At 35.5% G+C, this 16,076-nt stretch overlaps 2 protein-coding genes and 4 pseudogenes across 6 annotated transcripts, besides 4 other annotated features; 2 read left to right on the top strand and 4 right to left on the bottom strand.

Annotated features, from left to right (window-relative positions):
• Window positions 1–4,047: part of a mobile genetic element that runs on past the window's edge.
• TVAGG3_0347000 lies at window positions 1,356–1,861 on the bottom strand (annotated as a pseudogene). The gene has a single exon. A coding segment is annotated over exon 1 (506 nt).
• Window positions 2,073–2,919, bottom strand: TVAGG3_0346990 (annotated as a pseudogene). Its single transcript has one exon. A coding segment is annotated over exon 1 (847 nt).
• On the bottom strand, window positions 3,078–3,990 carry TVAGG3_0346980 (annotated as a pseudogene). The gene has a single exon. A coding segment is annotated over exon 1 (913 nt).
• Window positions 4,048–4,135: 88 nt separating the features above from the next.
• TVAGG3_0346960 lies at window positions 4,136–5,746 on the bottom strand (annotated as a pseudogene). The gene has a single exon. A coding segment is annotated over exon 1 (1,611 nt).
• Window positions 5,747–6,959: 1,213 nt separating this feature from the next.
• On the top strand, window positions 6,960–7,634 carry TVAGG3_0346950 (uncharacterized protein; the record flags this gene model as incomplete). Its single annotated transcript, XM_001285800.1, has 1 exon — window positions 6,960–7,634. One exon carries the CDS (start codon window positions 6,960–6,962, stop codon window positions 7,632–7,634), a length of 675 nt encoding a protein of 224 aa, XP_001285801.1.
• A 562-nt stretch (window positions 7,635–8,196) lies between these two features.
• Window positions 8,197–8,502: a mobile genetic element.
• Window positions 8,503–8,523: 21 nt separating this feature from the next.
• Window positions 8,524–8,594: a mobile genetic element.
• Window positions 8,595–12,631: 4,037 nt separating this feature from the next.
• Window positions 12,632–16,076: part of a mobile genetic element that runs on past the window's edge.
• Window positions 14,770–15,474, top strand: TVAGG3_0346920 (His-Me finger endonucleases family; the record flags this gene model as incomplete). The annotated part of the gene is made up of 1 exon (XM_051230953.1): window positions 14,770–15,474. One exon carries the CDS (start codon window positions 14,770–14,772, stop codon window positions 15,472–15,474), a length of 705 nt encoding a protein of 234 aa, XP_051100683.1.

The following is a 16,076-nucleotide window of genomic DNA, read 5'->3' as shown; positions in this document are numbered from 1 at the left end:
ATATAAGATTGGTGTGCTTAATGTCAATGGAATAGACATTCCTTGTATGACACCTTTTCCTTTATAGGAAACTGTTGGTAGTAAAAACCAGAATATGAGTTTTGTATTATAGCTCATATCGTTTATAGTAAACTCAGTCGGACATCCAAACATAATGAAACCTGCTCTAGTTGCAGCACATGTTACACCCGTACTTAAAGTATTAAATAAGTCAACAAAACCTGTTGGTGGTATATCTGAGTAAGTATCTTCAAAGGAGTATTTTTTACCATTCACAACAATAAAGTCTTCTGGTGTCAAAAGAGCAAAACAGGCTTTAGTCGTCATTGTGTTTAAGGTTAGTTTACAATATCGTCCTTGAGGACTTTGTAAGTTTTGTTGTTATAGAATTATATGACTCAGGGTTTTTAGTCGTAATAGTATAAACCATTATGTCTTCTGCCATTTACTTAGCAAATAAATTTTAATGAAATGTTGTGGTCGTCAAATATTTTTATAACGTCTGGGAAACTATATTTAAGTTCAACGTTTCACCTCCTTTCATAACGTATATCTTGTCAATGCATTATATGAAACACCACAGCAACTAATGTCGGGTTCTATTTCTTTGATGTTTATATCGTCTGCCTCTGTCAAAAGTTTCAATAGTTCTTTCAAAACTTCATGAGGTGCAATGACATATGAGTTCACTTTTACAGGGTTGTGTTCGACCAAGTTTAACATTATACTTAAAGCTTGACAAATCTTCTCCTGAGTTTGAAGTTTGTCTTTCAGTGTTGGTAGTCGTTTCGAATATCTGCAACAGAACTTAAGTCTCTGCTAACTTCAGGATATGTTGGTTCTTTTACAGGAACAATTGTTATACCATCTTCGTCTTCGTATGGTTTCCCCACTTCAACATCTCTGTCTTTGACATTGACAACAACACTTTGACTGTTTGTTTGAGTTGGTGAATTTAACTTCACATCTGCCACCGCCATTAAACCTTTTGAAACACTTACGCTTCTATTTTTCGGAAATGACATTTTACTTAGAATAAAAAGATGGACGTATTCGGATATCTCTTGAATTGAAGCAGAACAAAGTTTATACTCACAAAACAATACAAATACATTGACAGAATAGTTCTTTACACAAACAATGGAAAATGTTATAGAATAGCAGTCTTTGCTGAACCTAAATATTTTCATAAAGCAAAGAAAGTTGGTATAACTGAAATGGTGAAAGTTCTTGAAGCAGACAAAAATATAACTTCAAAACTGACGATATTACTAAAGGAAAGTTTATAATACAATATTATGTCAAAACTGGCGTACTGTCAATATTTGACGGAGAGAAGTCAGTTCAAGAACAACTTACTGACCTGCTGCCAAAATCTGCTCGATGGAAGCTGTCGTTATGCCAATCTGAGGAGCCCCAGCAGGTTTCATCGAACGAATCTTCAAAAGAGCATCTTCCGTGAAAAGTGCTATTGGTTTTGTAAACTTCTTTGCTCTCAATTCATCTGGACCGTCTCTGTCACCAGTATATTGTATTTGAACTGTACCAACAGTTGAAATACCACCCATAAAGTCTTCTGAGTCAGCAAATGGAATGCCAAGCCAAAAGTTTGAACGGTCTCCATTTGTATATTGAGTTTTTTGACCTCCTGTATGAGTCCATACTTTCACATATGGCATAATAGAACTTTGCATTTCAGGGTTAATGGTTGTTGTGAAGTTGTTGTTAAAGTTCATAGCATCTAATGTCAAGTTGTATGACCTCATATCCTCAACTGTAGAATATTCTTCTCTTGGATAATATTTGCCATCTATGTTTATATGATATTTAATACCAGGGTTGTAGAAACAAGAATAGTCATTTATAGTTCGTCTGAACAGTACAAACATAGTATCTGCATGTTTCATTGCAGTTGTTAAAGCAATATCTGTTCTTGCACCTGGGTCAGCACTTTGGTTTCCAACTTCACCTGCAAAGTCTTTGACAGATATTTGGTGTATAGGGAACATAAGTGGAACTGCAATATATTTGGCAGCTAAAGCATTTGAAATATCTGGGTCCAACATATAAACGGCAAGTCTGCTTTCTATTCTCTTGCATTCAAACTGTTCGCATGTAAACTTAACTGTGTCCCAAGCAGTTCCAGCAGCATTGAAATAATAGTTTACTTCAGTGTTGAGGTTTGAGAAACCAAAGTCTAAGTCAACTTTGTCTTTGCAAAATTCGGCGAATGATGTTTATTTGTTCCCTTTACGTCTGTAATAGTGAATGGGTCTTGTGTTGGTGCAATGACTAAGTTATTTTTGCTTGGAGTAAGTTCGATAGAAATTTTTCCTGCCCAGTTTGGCAAGTATCTTAAAAACCTGAAGATGAGGAAAGATGACAAAGGAACTCTAAGTTTCAGTTTTACTTTGGTTACTGCTGCTGCAGTTTGTCCAGAAAGGTTAACATAAACTCCTGGAACGTTAGGGTCAAGTCTTCTTATTTTCTCAATGGTGCATACTGGTCTGTTTGTTCTCTAGCTTGTGGTTGTACTGAGTTTCTCAAAGCGAACCATTCATAGTTTGCCCATGTTACTGTTTGAACTAAGTCAGAGTTAGAATATATCTTATATCCCATGAAAACTTCTGGAGCATATTGGTATCCGACATAGAAAATTCCATTGCAACCTTTCTTGTCAGACAACTTGGCAGAAGTTTTTATTTCAATGTCTTGTTCCACGTATAAGAATGAGTTGTCAATAGAAATAATATGAAACCTGTCGCAAGCAATATCTACTGTTGTTGAAGAACCTTCTCCAAACTCACCTACGTTTCCATAAGAAACAGCAGTTGTATATTCGTAAGTTCCAGGAACTATTTCTGACCTTCTAATGGCATTGTCGCATTCGTTATACCATTCGGAAACATTTCCGTTCATGGCATCCAAAACTGTTGGCGTTATATTCTGAGCGGCGTACATTTCATATGGGTAAAAATATAGAATAGTTGGATTTATATGTCATAATAGAACCCACTCGACCAAGCTTTACTTTCTTCCTGACTGAGTTTTTTGAATCTTTAACTCTTCTTTTTCCTTCATTGCCACTACTTTCACTAGATGAAGTTACTTCTTCACTACTTTCACTTTGTTCTACTCTTCTCTTCTTCTTTGGTGTCGCTTTTGGTAACTTGCCCTCTGCTTCAAGTTGTTGCATCTTTGCCTCATGTTCACTAGTATGTTGTAAATTTCCCATGTCCTTTTTGCCTTTGGGCTCTGGTCGCCCATCTCAGGTAACCTATATCCTAGAAAGATTTTGTCATAGTTTGTATTTGAGTCTTCGCGTATTGTTTGCATGACTCTTTCCTGAGTTTCCGGTTCAAGCTCTTCAAACAGAGCTTGTCCATATGGAATAAGCTCGTTTCCAAATATATGTTTTTGTAGCCATTCTGGTTTTCTTTCCATGTAACCAATAATATCTTTTGTGAATGGGAAAGCTTTTACCCAACGTTTCAGTCTTGCGTCATTTATTTCTGTAGTTGGTTTTATTTTGTCAAGGAACATGTTTTTCAATACTAACATTTCATTTGGTACTGTCCATTTGAGTTTTCTTAAATATTCATCCCTTCTCAGTTCATTGTCTGCAAAGTAAGTTTTTATGACATTTTGCAAACTTTCGTTTGCAAGGTCATGTACAATAGGTTCTCTTCCTTCTCTCTCCCTAACTTTCTTTCTAAACTCTTCACCAAATATACCATCTCTATGGTTCTGTGTAGTTCTTTGAGATAAATGTTCTAGAACGTCAGGTGTTATATTTCCTTCAGCCATGTTCATTTCATACTGGTCCAAAATATCTGCATCTTTCATATCTTTCAATGGCATTAAAGCCGCGCTGAAAATACCCGTTATATCTGGTTCACCATTCACTTCCATTGCGTCTACAACTTCTTGGAATTGAGGTTGTAAGTTTATGAACCACCTATCCGGATTAGCTTTATGACCCCATCTCATTGTAGTTCCATAGTCTGCAGAAACAAAAGTAGGTTTGTTTCCATATTGGTTAGGTTCTGAATGAACTTTAAACAATGTTTCATTTCTATATGTTTTGTTGAAATTAAACCTTTTATTTTCACCGAGTTCAGCCAAAGATTGAACGTTATATGGTCGTAAGTAAAAAGGATTATTGTATTTGCGTACATTTTCTTTCAGTACTTCCATTCTATGCTGAATATTTTCATCTGATGTTGGAGTCTTTTGTATGTCGGTGAACATTTTCGATATTCTTCTACTATGTCAGCCGAATTTTTCTTAGACTCTTGGAAAGATTCCATATTCTCCTCATACTCTTGTTGAGGGTCAAGATTTTTCGGCTGTTCCAAATCTTCATCTAGTTCTGTGAAGTTAGTTTCCAAGGAGGGATTGTTCGTTTCCTTCAGGCTCTTCTAGCTGTTGTTGCTGAACTATTTCTTCCATGTCTGGTTGTATCTGAACTTTTCCTGTGGAGTTTCTTGTACCTCATCTGCTGGCATTTCATATATTCCGAGACCGTTTTAACAAGTTCCCTATCTAAGTCATCCGGACTCATAAACCTTTCTTCTTTCGTTCCGTCTCTATTTTTTACGCGTTTCATGAAGAGAGTTGAATTATCATTTAGCTCTGACACCAAATATCTCGGAGTAAATTCATTCATGTCATTTGGATGATATGCTATTAAATCATATCCCTTAGCGAGCTTGTATTTTCCAGGTTTGAGATTATATCTGATTTGATGCTGAGCCATAAAGCTAAATAGGTTCGGGTCAGTATTTCCTTCCTTGAACTTTCTAATAGCTTCTTTATATCTGTCACTAAAGTCAAGAGTATCTGGGTAACCATAATCTTCCTTAAGCATTTTTAAGAATTCTTGGTTTCCTTTTTCTCTACTTCTTTTATGTCCTTGCTCTGTTTGTGATTGTTGTTGTGCAGGGTTTTGAACTGTTGGTTGCTGTGCTGGTTGTGGAGGTGGTTGTTGTGCTGGATTTTGAACTGTTGGTTTTGGTTGTTGTTGTGGTGCTGGATTTTGAACTGTTGGTTGTTGTGGTGGTGCATGCCTGTGTCTGTGTCCATGTGACGATGTAAATGTTTTAGGTAGTCCTGGTGCAGGTGCTTCTCTTGGAGGGTTTGGTGGTATATAAGTTCCACCAGCTGGCACATATGTTCCATCTGCAGCATAATGTCCTACCTGACTTTTCGTTCTTAAGAAAGCATTTACTAGGTCTGTTTTGGTCTGTTGTAACTCTTTTTCTTGACTTTCCACAACAGTTGCTCTAACGGCGTCATAGGCACTTTGAACTGCCTGTCTCGTTGCTGCATCTGTTATTTTCGTCATATTTTGTGCTACTTCTCTTAACTCTTTGTCGAAACCTTCAGACTTCAGTTTCTTTCCAGATGAGAAGTCGTTCACTAGTTTCACCTTACTATGAAGAGCTTCGAAGGCATTCTTAAAGTCAGCATTCATTAAAGCTTCATTTGAACTGTCTTCATCCGCTTGTATTTTTGTCCTTAATTGACCCTATAAGTTGGGCTGCTTTAGCGTTGGCTTGGGCATCTAACCAGTCATTATTAGCTTTTATATATTCTGCACTTTTCATTGCCTTTTGCATGGCTGCGTCGTTATTTTTACTTTCTTGTGCTAAGTTTTCATACTGTACGGTTTGGTTTTGCAACTGTAAAAGTTTTTCTGCCTTACATTTGCTTCAACTTCTTTTTTATACTCATCGCTATCCATATATGTCTTCAGGGCTTTTTGTTTTATCTCTTCATCTTTCAGTACTTTATATTGAGTAGTATGGTTTTTCAAATTTATAACATCTTGTTCCATTTTTGCTACTTCTGCTGCTTTTCTGACACTTTTTCGCATATTCCTCTGTACTTAGTTCTTTCAGTTGTTCTTTTCTTTCTTTTTTTCTCTACGTTTAACTCATTGAGTTTCTTTGTGTGTCTGTCATATTCTAGTTTCTTTCGTTTTCACTTATTTTTTCTGTATGTCTATGTTTGACTTTTGACATCCGTTATTTGATTTTTGAGTGAACTCAAATTCATTTGACTTTGAGGGTTATAAGCTGTTCCGTCTGCAGCTCCACCATAGCCTCCATTTTCGCTAAAAGTGCCGCTCTTAAACCACCACTCTGTGCACCAATAACTCGGTTTAAAAGCATAGGGTTGCTTGACATTTGTTGCAACATAGTGGGGTCATTCATCATTTTTGTTGCAACTGTTGTTGTGGTGTCAGTTTTACTATTGGATGTTTCAATGCTCCTTCCTCTTACGTATATTCTTACGTAGCTTACGTGGCATTTTAAGTGAAGTTAAAAAGCGGTTTTTGACAGATGTTTATATGACACTTTTTGTTCAGCACAAAAAACTACTCGGTCAAAGTGTTGTCAGTTTTGTAAAATAACCGTCCTATCTCATTCTATAAGGGGAAAAAGGCTTCTCAAAGTATACTTCCTTGGAACGCTGTAACTTTTCCTGTAGCGACGATAGACCCTTACTTGTCCGGACAAAGTTATACTATTTGAGTGCTCTACAAAAAAGTCAACGGCGACGACTCTCAAAAACCGTTGTGTAAAAAGTTTTACCGTTGGACAAAAAAGTATATATAGAAAACAAAAAACTTTTATAGTTCATTCAATATTTGAGATGGAACGGTTTGCCAACGGTAACTATTAAATAAAATAAAAAAATAGATGGGTTACGTTGACAAAACAAAAACTGTTTTAAAAACTCTTATTTGAAAAAATAAAGTGGTCGGTTTTTTTCACTTCATTTTAGCTCAATGTCATACCAAGACAGTAGCGATTCCGATTCAACTATCCAGGAAGAGGATTGTCATCCTCCACGGTCATCCCAGTCCCAGATGACACTCCAAAGACTCGCTTTGACCCGAGCAATCTAACTTCCAATTGCGCCAACAATTGCAGTCAAAAGCTGATGAATACATGGCTTCTTCTATAGAAGAAAGTATAGAACAGACCTCAGAGTATTCTACAGCTCTTGGTCAACTAGTTTCGGCGACAGTCCAATTCGAACAAATTTGTTCGAATTCAATTCAATATGCAGACGAACTTGTCCGCTATTGTCCCACTCTTGTAAGAGTACTTCAAGAACGACTCTTCAACCAGTTGCTTCCTACCTTACGCAGCCCAATTCAAATTCAATTTGCCCGTGCAGCCATAAACTTCACTCCGTACTCGTACAGCTATGACCAGGATGAACTAGCTGACGAGTACGGAGCCGAAAATGTCTCCTGGGTTTTTTGCACAACTCCTTGCGAATTCCAAGTTGAAATTGTCAACCATTTCCTCGTTCGTACTATTTCGTTACAGAATGAAGACAACAAAAAAGATGGAGTCATTCCAGGTGACCGTGTAAGAGTCATTTTCCAACGCAAAAGTGGACAAGAAATTGTATTCGAAGAATTGGTTTGCATATTCTTTAGCAATGGTCAAGACTATAGATCCGTATTTTTCCCAAGTGAGCGGGGTATCTCTAATCCCAGCCCTATCGTCCTCCCGGTGTCAGTTTTTAATATAAAATCCAAAATTTTTTTAAAAATAAAAATTTTGAGGAATTTTTCTAGTTTTTTTTTCTTTGATTTCAATAATTCAAAATAAATTTTGGAGTAAAAAGACACTATTTAATGAAATTCATATGAGTGAATGTGGATAAATACTCTCAAAACATACAATTTATATATTTTTTCTTTATATTATCAACTAATTAGTGATAATTTTTTTTGAATCAGATTTTTTTCATTAAAAATATAATATATAACGCAATAATGATGTACACATACGCATCTACACATCAAAATATAAAGTTTGTTTTGGTCTGGGTACCCCAACCCAAAATTCTAAAAAAATTGAATAAAATTGAATACTTGGGGCTGGGATACCCAGCCCGAAACCTAATTGAATTTATTGAATTAAAGAATATATTTACGTATTTATAATATATATGTGATGTTTATAAAAAATACTAAATTTTTGTAAAAAAATTCAATTTATTCAAAACGTATATTAAGTGATCACTTCATTAGTAGGATCAGCGATCCTACTAAATGGTGAGAATGCCACTAGCTAAAAAGGGAGTCCTTGGAGCTCTTGATCTCTTGTCAGTAGATCCATAATGAGGCATGGCATCTACTGATTAGAGATCAGAGCAATCCTACCTTACCTTCAGGAGCTACAAAGCTCCTAATCGTTACGAGAGGGAGCCTTGGAGCTCCTGAAGCTCATCAGCAGAGGATATTTACCATTTGGGCCTCTTTTGATGAAAGATGCGAAGCCCATCTACGAACCAGGAGCTCCAAAGCTCCTAATCCTTACGAAAGGGAGCTTTGGAGCTCCTGAGTCTTCATCAACAGAGTCCCAGTTGATAAATATCCTATGCTGATGAAAGATGCGAAGCACATCTTCGAACCAGGAGCTCCAAAGCTCCTATTCCTTACGAAAGGGAGCTCTGGAGCTTCTGAAACTCCTCCTATTATAAAATAGGACAGTTTTCTTCTGAGGCTTCTCATCAAATCTAAGACTTCAGAAGAAAGCTGTCCTATCCGTGTATACTTACATTCTGATGGACTACAAGTGTACAACTTTAAGGCAGAGATTATCCGAGGCCTCTCATCAAATGAGGGACCTCGATAATTTCTGCCTTAAGTAGTCAAATAGCTTTTCTGACTATTCAGGGACAAGAGAACAAGAGTTGGAATACTCTAAGGCAAGGTTCTTCCGAAATCTCTCATCGAATGAGAGACTTCAGAAGGACCTTGCCAAATCCTTGAACACCGATATCCTTGGAACCGAGCTAGGACCAAGGAGAAGTAGTGTACTATAGCGCACGATGGCAATCTCGGAAATACTTATATTGCCACATGCACAATATCTATTCGGCCTGACTCCTATATACAAGAAGTCAGGCAGAATAGATATTGTGCATATGATTTGCAGAACTCTCATATATATAAATTTTTGTTATCCCAAAAAGGTGACACTTTGGGTGTATCGTCCATCCCAGGGATGCAAAATTCACATCACCTTGTATCTATAGTCAAGACTACTGGGAAGGAAACTTGGTATTAGTCCCCGGTGAAACCATTTCAGTTTCATCGGATTTGAACCATCCATACAAGATATGGTTCAATTACGTTGCATATAACGCAGAAGACCCGAACTTTGACTCAGAATAAAAATTTAATTTTATTTAAAAAAACTTTTTTTCAAAAAAAATAAGTAAAAATGAGTTTTTTATTCTAATTTCTTGAATGTGTTCCAAATTCTATCTCTCTGAACGTGCAGAGAGAGAAGTTCATCGACGAAGTGGTCCGCCTCGTCCTTGGTCTCCGCATTGGAGATGAATTCGGTGGTTCTCAAAATCTTTAAATTGCAATTGTCAATTTGTCTTTGCAAATCGTTCAAAATTTCTTAGGGGCTAGAAGGGGTGTAGCCCCTGGAAGCCCCACTTACCTGACCTAAATAACATTCATATTTGCTTTGGAAATAATTATTCACAAATCAATTCTTCAAATTTCTTTTTAAATATTTCATATAAGTTACATCATTTGCAATCTAATTTAAAATTTCATCTTTCTTAATTTAATTTTCAAAAAATTCAATATCAATTTCAATTTTGCAAATTACCTCAGACTTTTCAGAGGATTGAGTGGCAACTCAATCCTCTGAAATAGTCTGTGGTAATTTTTAGTCTCTACACTATTTCAATATAAGCTCCATTTTTAAACAGTTTGTAAAAATCGAGCATTGAAAAGTGTGATGAGACTTTTGATTTTTATTATATTTTTTACAATATTATGCTAAGAATTTCATATACAATAACATTCAAATAGTTGACCTTATTCTCTCAAAAAAATTTACGATTATTTTAATTTTGAGAATTCATCTATGGAACATTCCACTTCCTTTAATCAGCAGGATGGTGGAGATATCGATTCAGGTGATTCAACAGATTTCAAAACATCAGTAATGCATTTTTTAAAAAATTGCCAAACAAATTTTCAAGATACATTTAACATCAAAGAAATTTCTGATCAAATGGGATTTAAACAACGAAGGTTTTTGGATGTCCTTAGCGTTTTTGATACTATTGGTTGCGCACCAAAAATTGATAATGATAATTTTCTTTGGCTTGGACTAGATCAAGTGAAACCAGCAATTTTACAGATTTGCCGCGAGCGTTGGGTTTTTTAAAAGAAACACCACGCTTTCCCAAAATATTCCCATTACTAGTTTTATTTCACTCACTGAGATGACCGAAGATCTTCTTGTTTGCTTTATTGCTATGGAAAGAAAATTCTTAAATATATTACATGTAACAACATTCTTATCAAGATGGAATGACCGACAGAAAACAATCAAATGCAAATTATACCAAGCTTGCGCTATACTTGAAGTTGCAGGAGTAATTCAGTTAGTATGGTTATCTTGGTTATGGTGGCACTGCGTTCCACCTTACCCAAGATAACGGTTTGACACTTTACGAAACCGTTAACGTATATTTTACAACACAAACGACAACACTAACTTAACCTTAAATATTTACAAAGCCACCACCCACTTCACCTCACTAACGAACTCACTAATGTAAAAAATAAACGTTCTCACTAACGAACTCACTAATGTAAAAAATAAACGTTCTCACTAACGAACTCACTAATGTAAAAAATAAACGTTCTCACTAACGAACTCACTAATGTAAAAAATAAACGTTCTCACTAACGAACTCACTAATGTAAAAAATAAACGTTCTCACTAACGAACTCACTAATGTAAAAAATAAACGTTCTCACTAACGAACTCACTAATGTAAAAAATAAACGTTCTCACTAACGAACTCACTAATGTAAAAAATAAACGTTCTCACTAACGAACTCACTAATGTAAAAAATAAACGTTCTCACTATCGTTCTCACTAACGACTTCACTAATGTTCTCATAAATTTTCCTCAATATCTTCATCATCAGTGTTAACCCTATTGTAGTCATAATTGAAGCCATAAACTTTCTCTAACTTCTTAACGTACAATTTACATAACTTACCTTCGTCATCGTATGGTTTAATGATATAACTATTTCTATCTTTATACACAGTCAATGAAAAGTCAACTGGTCTCGGATGTATTTGAAAGAACATGTTATGCTCAGGAAGGAAGAATAAATGTTTAAATGTATGTTTGTTATACTGTGGAATTCGAATGAGTTGCTTTTGTTCTGTCATTTACATCCAAATAAAAATTTTCAGTAAAAATACAAAATAAACTTAAAAATTAATGATATCACCACCCTCACATGTATGAAAACATAGCACAAAAATAAATTTAGGTGAAGTGGTGAGATCTCACCTCTTTTTTCACCTGTTTTTTCACCCTGTTGAATTCATTGCTTTATAACTCTCTTCCTTTCTCCAACTCTTCTAACTTCTTCCTAAGTTTAGCAATGTTGTCCTCATGAAGTTTAATCTTTCTCAAAATTCCTTCTCTATCTAATGGTTGCTTTATCTTTCTAAACTGAACTCTACCATCCTTCATAGTATGAATGTAAAAACCTTCTGGAATTGTTCCTGATTTAATGTATTCTACCAAAAACTTTTGTTTCATTGCTTCAGTGACTTTAGTCGTCATTTCAATCAAAGGTGAAGCTAGCACAGCGATAATGGATTTCATGACTTTTTAGTATTTCATGCAATCTTAACAGATAGCCTTACAAGTACTTCCAATGTCCCTAGCTGTCCCTCTTTTTTATATAACTCCATGACATTTATAATCTCGCGAAACTTAACAGGTAGCATAACAGATTAAAATCAGATGAGGTTTTGAACCAAAATTTCTAAGCAACGTTGTCAAGGATTTTGAGGAACTAGGGACAGAGTGTGGCAAAGTCCAAGATTTAATTTATCTTCATCTGTTTCATCAGCTATCTCATCTAATATGCCAATATTTTATTCATAACTCGTGGCAAACTCACTAACTTTCATTATGTTCATCTGCATGCTTCATCTGATAGAAAGTATGACTTTCATTAACTCTGTGAGATAATGAAAACTACTAGGGACAGAGACCATGGCAAAGTTTATGACCTCCTCACTGTTCTCATGAACTATTTCATTATTGCATGTATGACCTCCTCACTGTTCTCATGAACTATTTCATTATTGCATGTATGACCTCCTCACTGTTCTCATGAACTATTTCATTATTGCATGTATGACCTCCTCACTGTTCTCATGAACTATTTCATTATTGCATGTATGACCTCCTCACTGTTCTCATGAACTATTTCATTATTGCATGTATGACCTCCTCACTGTTCTCATGAACTATTTCATTATTGCATGTATGACCTCCTCACTGTTCTCATGAACTATTTCATTATTGCATGTATGACCTCCTCACTGTTCTCATGAACTATTTCATTATTGCATGTATGACCTCCTCACTGTCTTTCATAAGCGTTTCAAAGTCTCCTTTCCTCATTACTTCAATCTCATGCTGTTCACAGTAGTACTTAAACTCACTGTATATGTCTTTGTTGTATGTTATATTGCTTCCCATGTACTCCATGAATTTTTCAAGCACTTCCTCATAATTCACTGTTTCTTTCTTTCCACGACCTTCTAATATCATACTTGCTTCGTAAATATAACTTCTTGCAGAACCGTCTCGCTTTCTACTTCTTTTCACAAATTCTCTCATCTTGCCGCCAAATACATTTGAACTACATGCAAAGAATTCATTCTCCTTCGCAAATTCTTTATATCTTCTGTAGCACTCTGTACAATTCCATCCGGATACAAACTTTTCATAGAACTCCTCGTAAAACATTTGGTAAGGTGTTTTGTTCATTTCGATGAGTTCTTGTTTAGCCCTGGTGAATGGTATCTTCCTTACATCAAATTCACTTAAATCTTTCTTCATGAAGTACGTCAGTAAGTTTGAATAAAACTCTTCATTAAAGCTTTCAATGAGATTTGAGAAATATTCGTAATTTCCTTTGTATCTGCTGCTTACGTCAATGACAACAAATCTTCTGTCGTCTTTGTCAATCTTTACTGAGTTGAAGTTGTTAGATATCATGATGATATTACAAACATTCTCTATCTTTCTTACTGGCTGACACTTCTGATTTAAGTCCAACTGAGTCTCTGTTACTATTGACTTTAGTGCGTCGTGGTTCATGACCTTAGACGTATCGCATGAGCTTAGTTCATTGCATACGATGAGCTTCATGTTCTCAATAGCAGCATTAATCTACCAACCACATTCTCTATTGCCGTTATATTATTGTTGGCGTAGTTGCTAATGAGCTCGCATAGAACATTACTAAGTACATTCTTACCAGTTCCTTGCTTTCCTATTAACAAAAGTACTGTTCCAGTCTTTCCACAAGGATTTTGAACGATGTAGGCGAACCAGTTCAAAAACATACTCATAAAGCTCTTCATCCTCATTACATATGACATCGTGAACATGTTTCAAATATCCTTCAATAACGTTCTCATCTACTTCATTCAGTACCTCATACTCATATCCTCTGAAATAGCTGTAAATGTCATCTCTTTCGTCAAAGAATCTCATGCCTGACCTCATAAGATAGTTCTTGTTCTGACCCGCTTCATAAATCATCAGTGCGTTCACATCCTTCTCCTCAATACGTCCTACATAAATACTCTTCATGAGCTTATTGAATTCCTTGCTATCTACTGACACAAGTGTTGTTGTGTCTCGTATTCCATCATAATCTTTCACTAGATATGTCATACGTGCTCCGTCAATAACAACAAACACATCTTCTTAAGTCATTTTAACACTAGCTATGTCAATACCGTCCTCACTCATGTACTTATTTCTCCTCAAGTCCTTTAGTGTGAAAGTGTCTCTAAGTTCTATTTCAAGCAATTCATTTACACATCCTTTGCAATACTTCTCTATAAATATTTCTGTCGTTCTTTACTAAGTTTCTTAACAGCTCTGAAGAACCATGTGTTTTGACTCAAACATCCTTCACAACTTCTCTCATTCATTCCTAGTTCTTTCATGTCATTATCTTCAACCTCTATGGTCTCATTGACTAAGGTCAAGGGTTCTTAGTCATTGCTGGTTTATCTGAAACAATGTTTGTGCAACAGGTTTAACTAGTTCAGCAACGTCCTTCCTTAATATGAATAGCTGTTTCCACTCATCTTTGCTAACAGTTCTTTCATAACCACTGACAGTAATGATTTCATTTGCTGACCTTAGTCGCTTATGTTCTATCATTTGTATTGCTTTTGTGTAAGGCTTTCGTGAGCATAGGTTGTATATGTCATTCCTGCAATGTTCATTCATGCCAATAGTACTAAATCCTTTCTTTGCTGTTGAGTGCTAATATCCATTAGTTCCTGTGTTCGTATTGCTGTCTCATAAAATACAACAAGACCTTTGTCATCTATGACGTACTTACCGAAAACATTGCTTATATTCTTTAACCATGAAATAACATCCTCATTCATGCTGTCAAACATGAAGTAAGGTCTTACATACTCTTCACTTATAAGATACTCCACAAAGTACTTGTTAAACTCTATGTCCTCGTGAGCGATTTCATTAGGTTTGATATTAGTTCCTTTTGTCATTGGTGTTATGTACTTCACTCTCATAGTTCCTTTCAATAGCGTAAAAGTACTTCATTGTTTCATAACTGCTCTAAATTCTGTTCAAAATTCGTACAACATAACTTTTAACATTAGTGAAAGAACATGAGCGAAACAACAACATCTAACATTACAGAAGAAGTCAATGACAATGCCGATGAAAACATTACAGAAGGAGCTAGTGAAAATATTGACGAGTTCAGTGAGGAAGAAGATATCGAGGACGTCAATGAGAACGTTAGTGGGGAACAAACTCAATGGGAAACATTGAGAAATCATGAAGATTATGAGATTTGTACGACATATCCTTTTACTATTCGTCGAAAGAAAAACAAACATATTAAGAGTGAATGCTTAAATAATCATGGTTATATTGTGCTTAGTTTAAACAACAAAATGTACTTAAAGCATAGAATTATTGCAGAACAGTGGATTGAAAATCCAAACAATTTGAAAGAAATAGACCATATAAATCATGATAGAACGGACAACAGAATCTCAAACCTTCGTTGGTGTTCTAAATCTGAAAACAATAGAAATAAAAGCAAGTATGGCGATATAGTTTATGAGTTCGTTGATGAAATATCTGACGAAGCTGTTGAAATAACAGCTTATGGTAAGCATTCGTTTGAGTTCTACTACTATGTTGAGAATGAGGACGCATTCTATTATTATACAGGTCTTAACTATCGAAAACTTCATATAAACTTTACAAAAACAGGTGCTGCTTATGTTTGTATGATAGATACAGAAAACAAGAGAGTAATCTTATTCATAAACAAATTCAAACGCTTGTACGGCTTCATGTAGGACAAACATTATTTTTCAACACTAACGCCAACACGTAGGACAAACATTCATGACTAACATTACTGTATAACATAAATGTTTTGTCATGATTTCTTCGTAATGAACGTAAATGACCCAAAAATAATGTTTAGGTGAAGAGGTGAGATCTCACCTCTTTTCTCACCTCTTTTCTCACCTCATGAATTTTCATGACTTCTTCATCGTAATGAGCGTATATGTTTTGTCATGATTTCTTCGTAAATGTTTTGTCATGATTTCTTCGTAATGAACGTAAATGACCCAAAAATAATGTTTAGGTGAAGAGGTGAGATCTCACCTTTTTTCTCACCTCTTTTCTCACCTCATGAATTTTCATGACTTCTTCATCGTAATGAGCGTATATGTTTTGTCATGATTTCTTCGTAAATGTTTTGTCATGATTTCTTCGTAATGAACGTAAATGACCCAAAAATAATGTTTAGGTGAAGAGGTGAGATCTCACCTCTTTTCTCACCTCTTTTCTCACCTCATGAATTTTCATGACTTCTTCATCGTAATGAGCGTAAATGTTTTGTCATGATTTCTTCGTAAATGTTTTGTCATGATTTCTTCGTAATGAACGT

Source organism: Trichomonas vaginalis, chromosome V (assembly GCF_026262505.1).
Source record: "Trichomonas vaginalis G3 chromosome V, whole genome shotgun sequence".
Taxonomy (NCBI): Eukaryota; Parabasalia; order Trichomonadida; family Trichomonadidae; genus Trichomonas; species Trichomonas vaginalis.
Note: the sequence above shows the minus strand (reverse complement) of the source record. Positions and strands in the feature narration are given on the sequence as shown.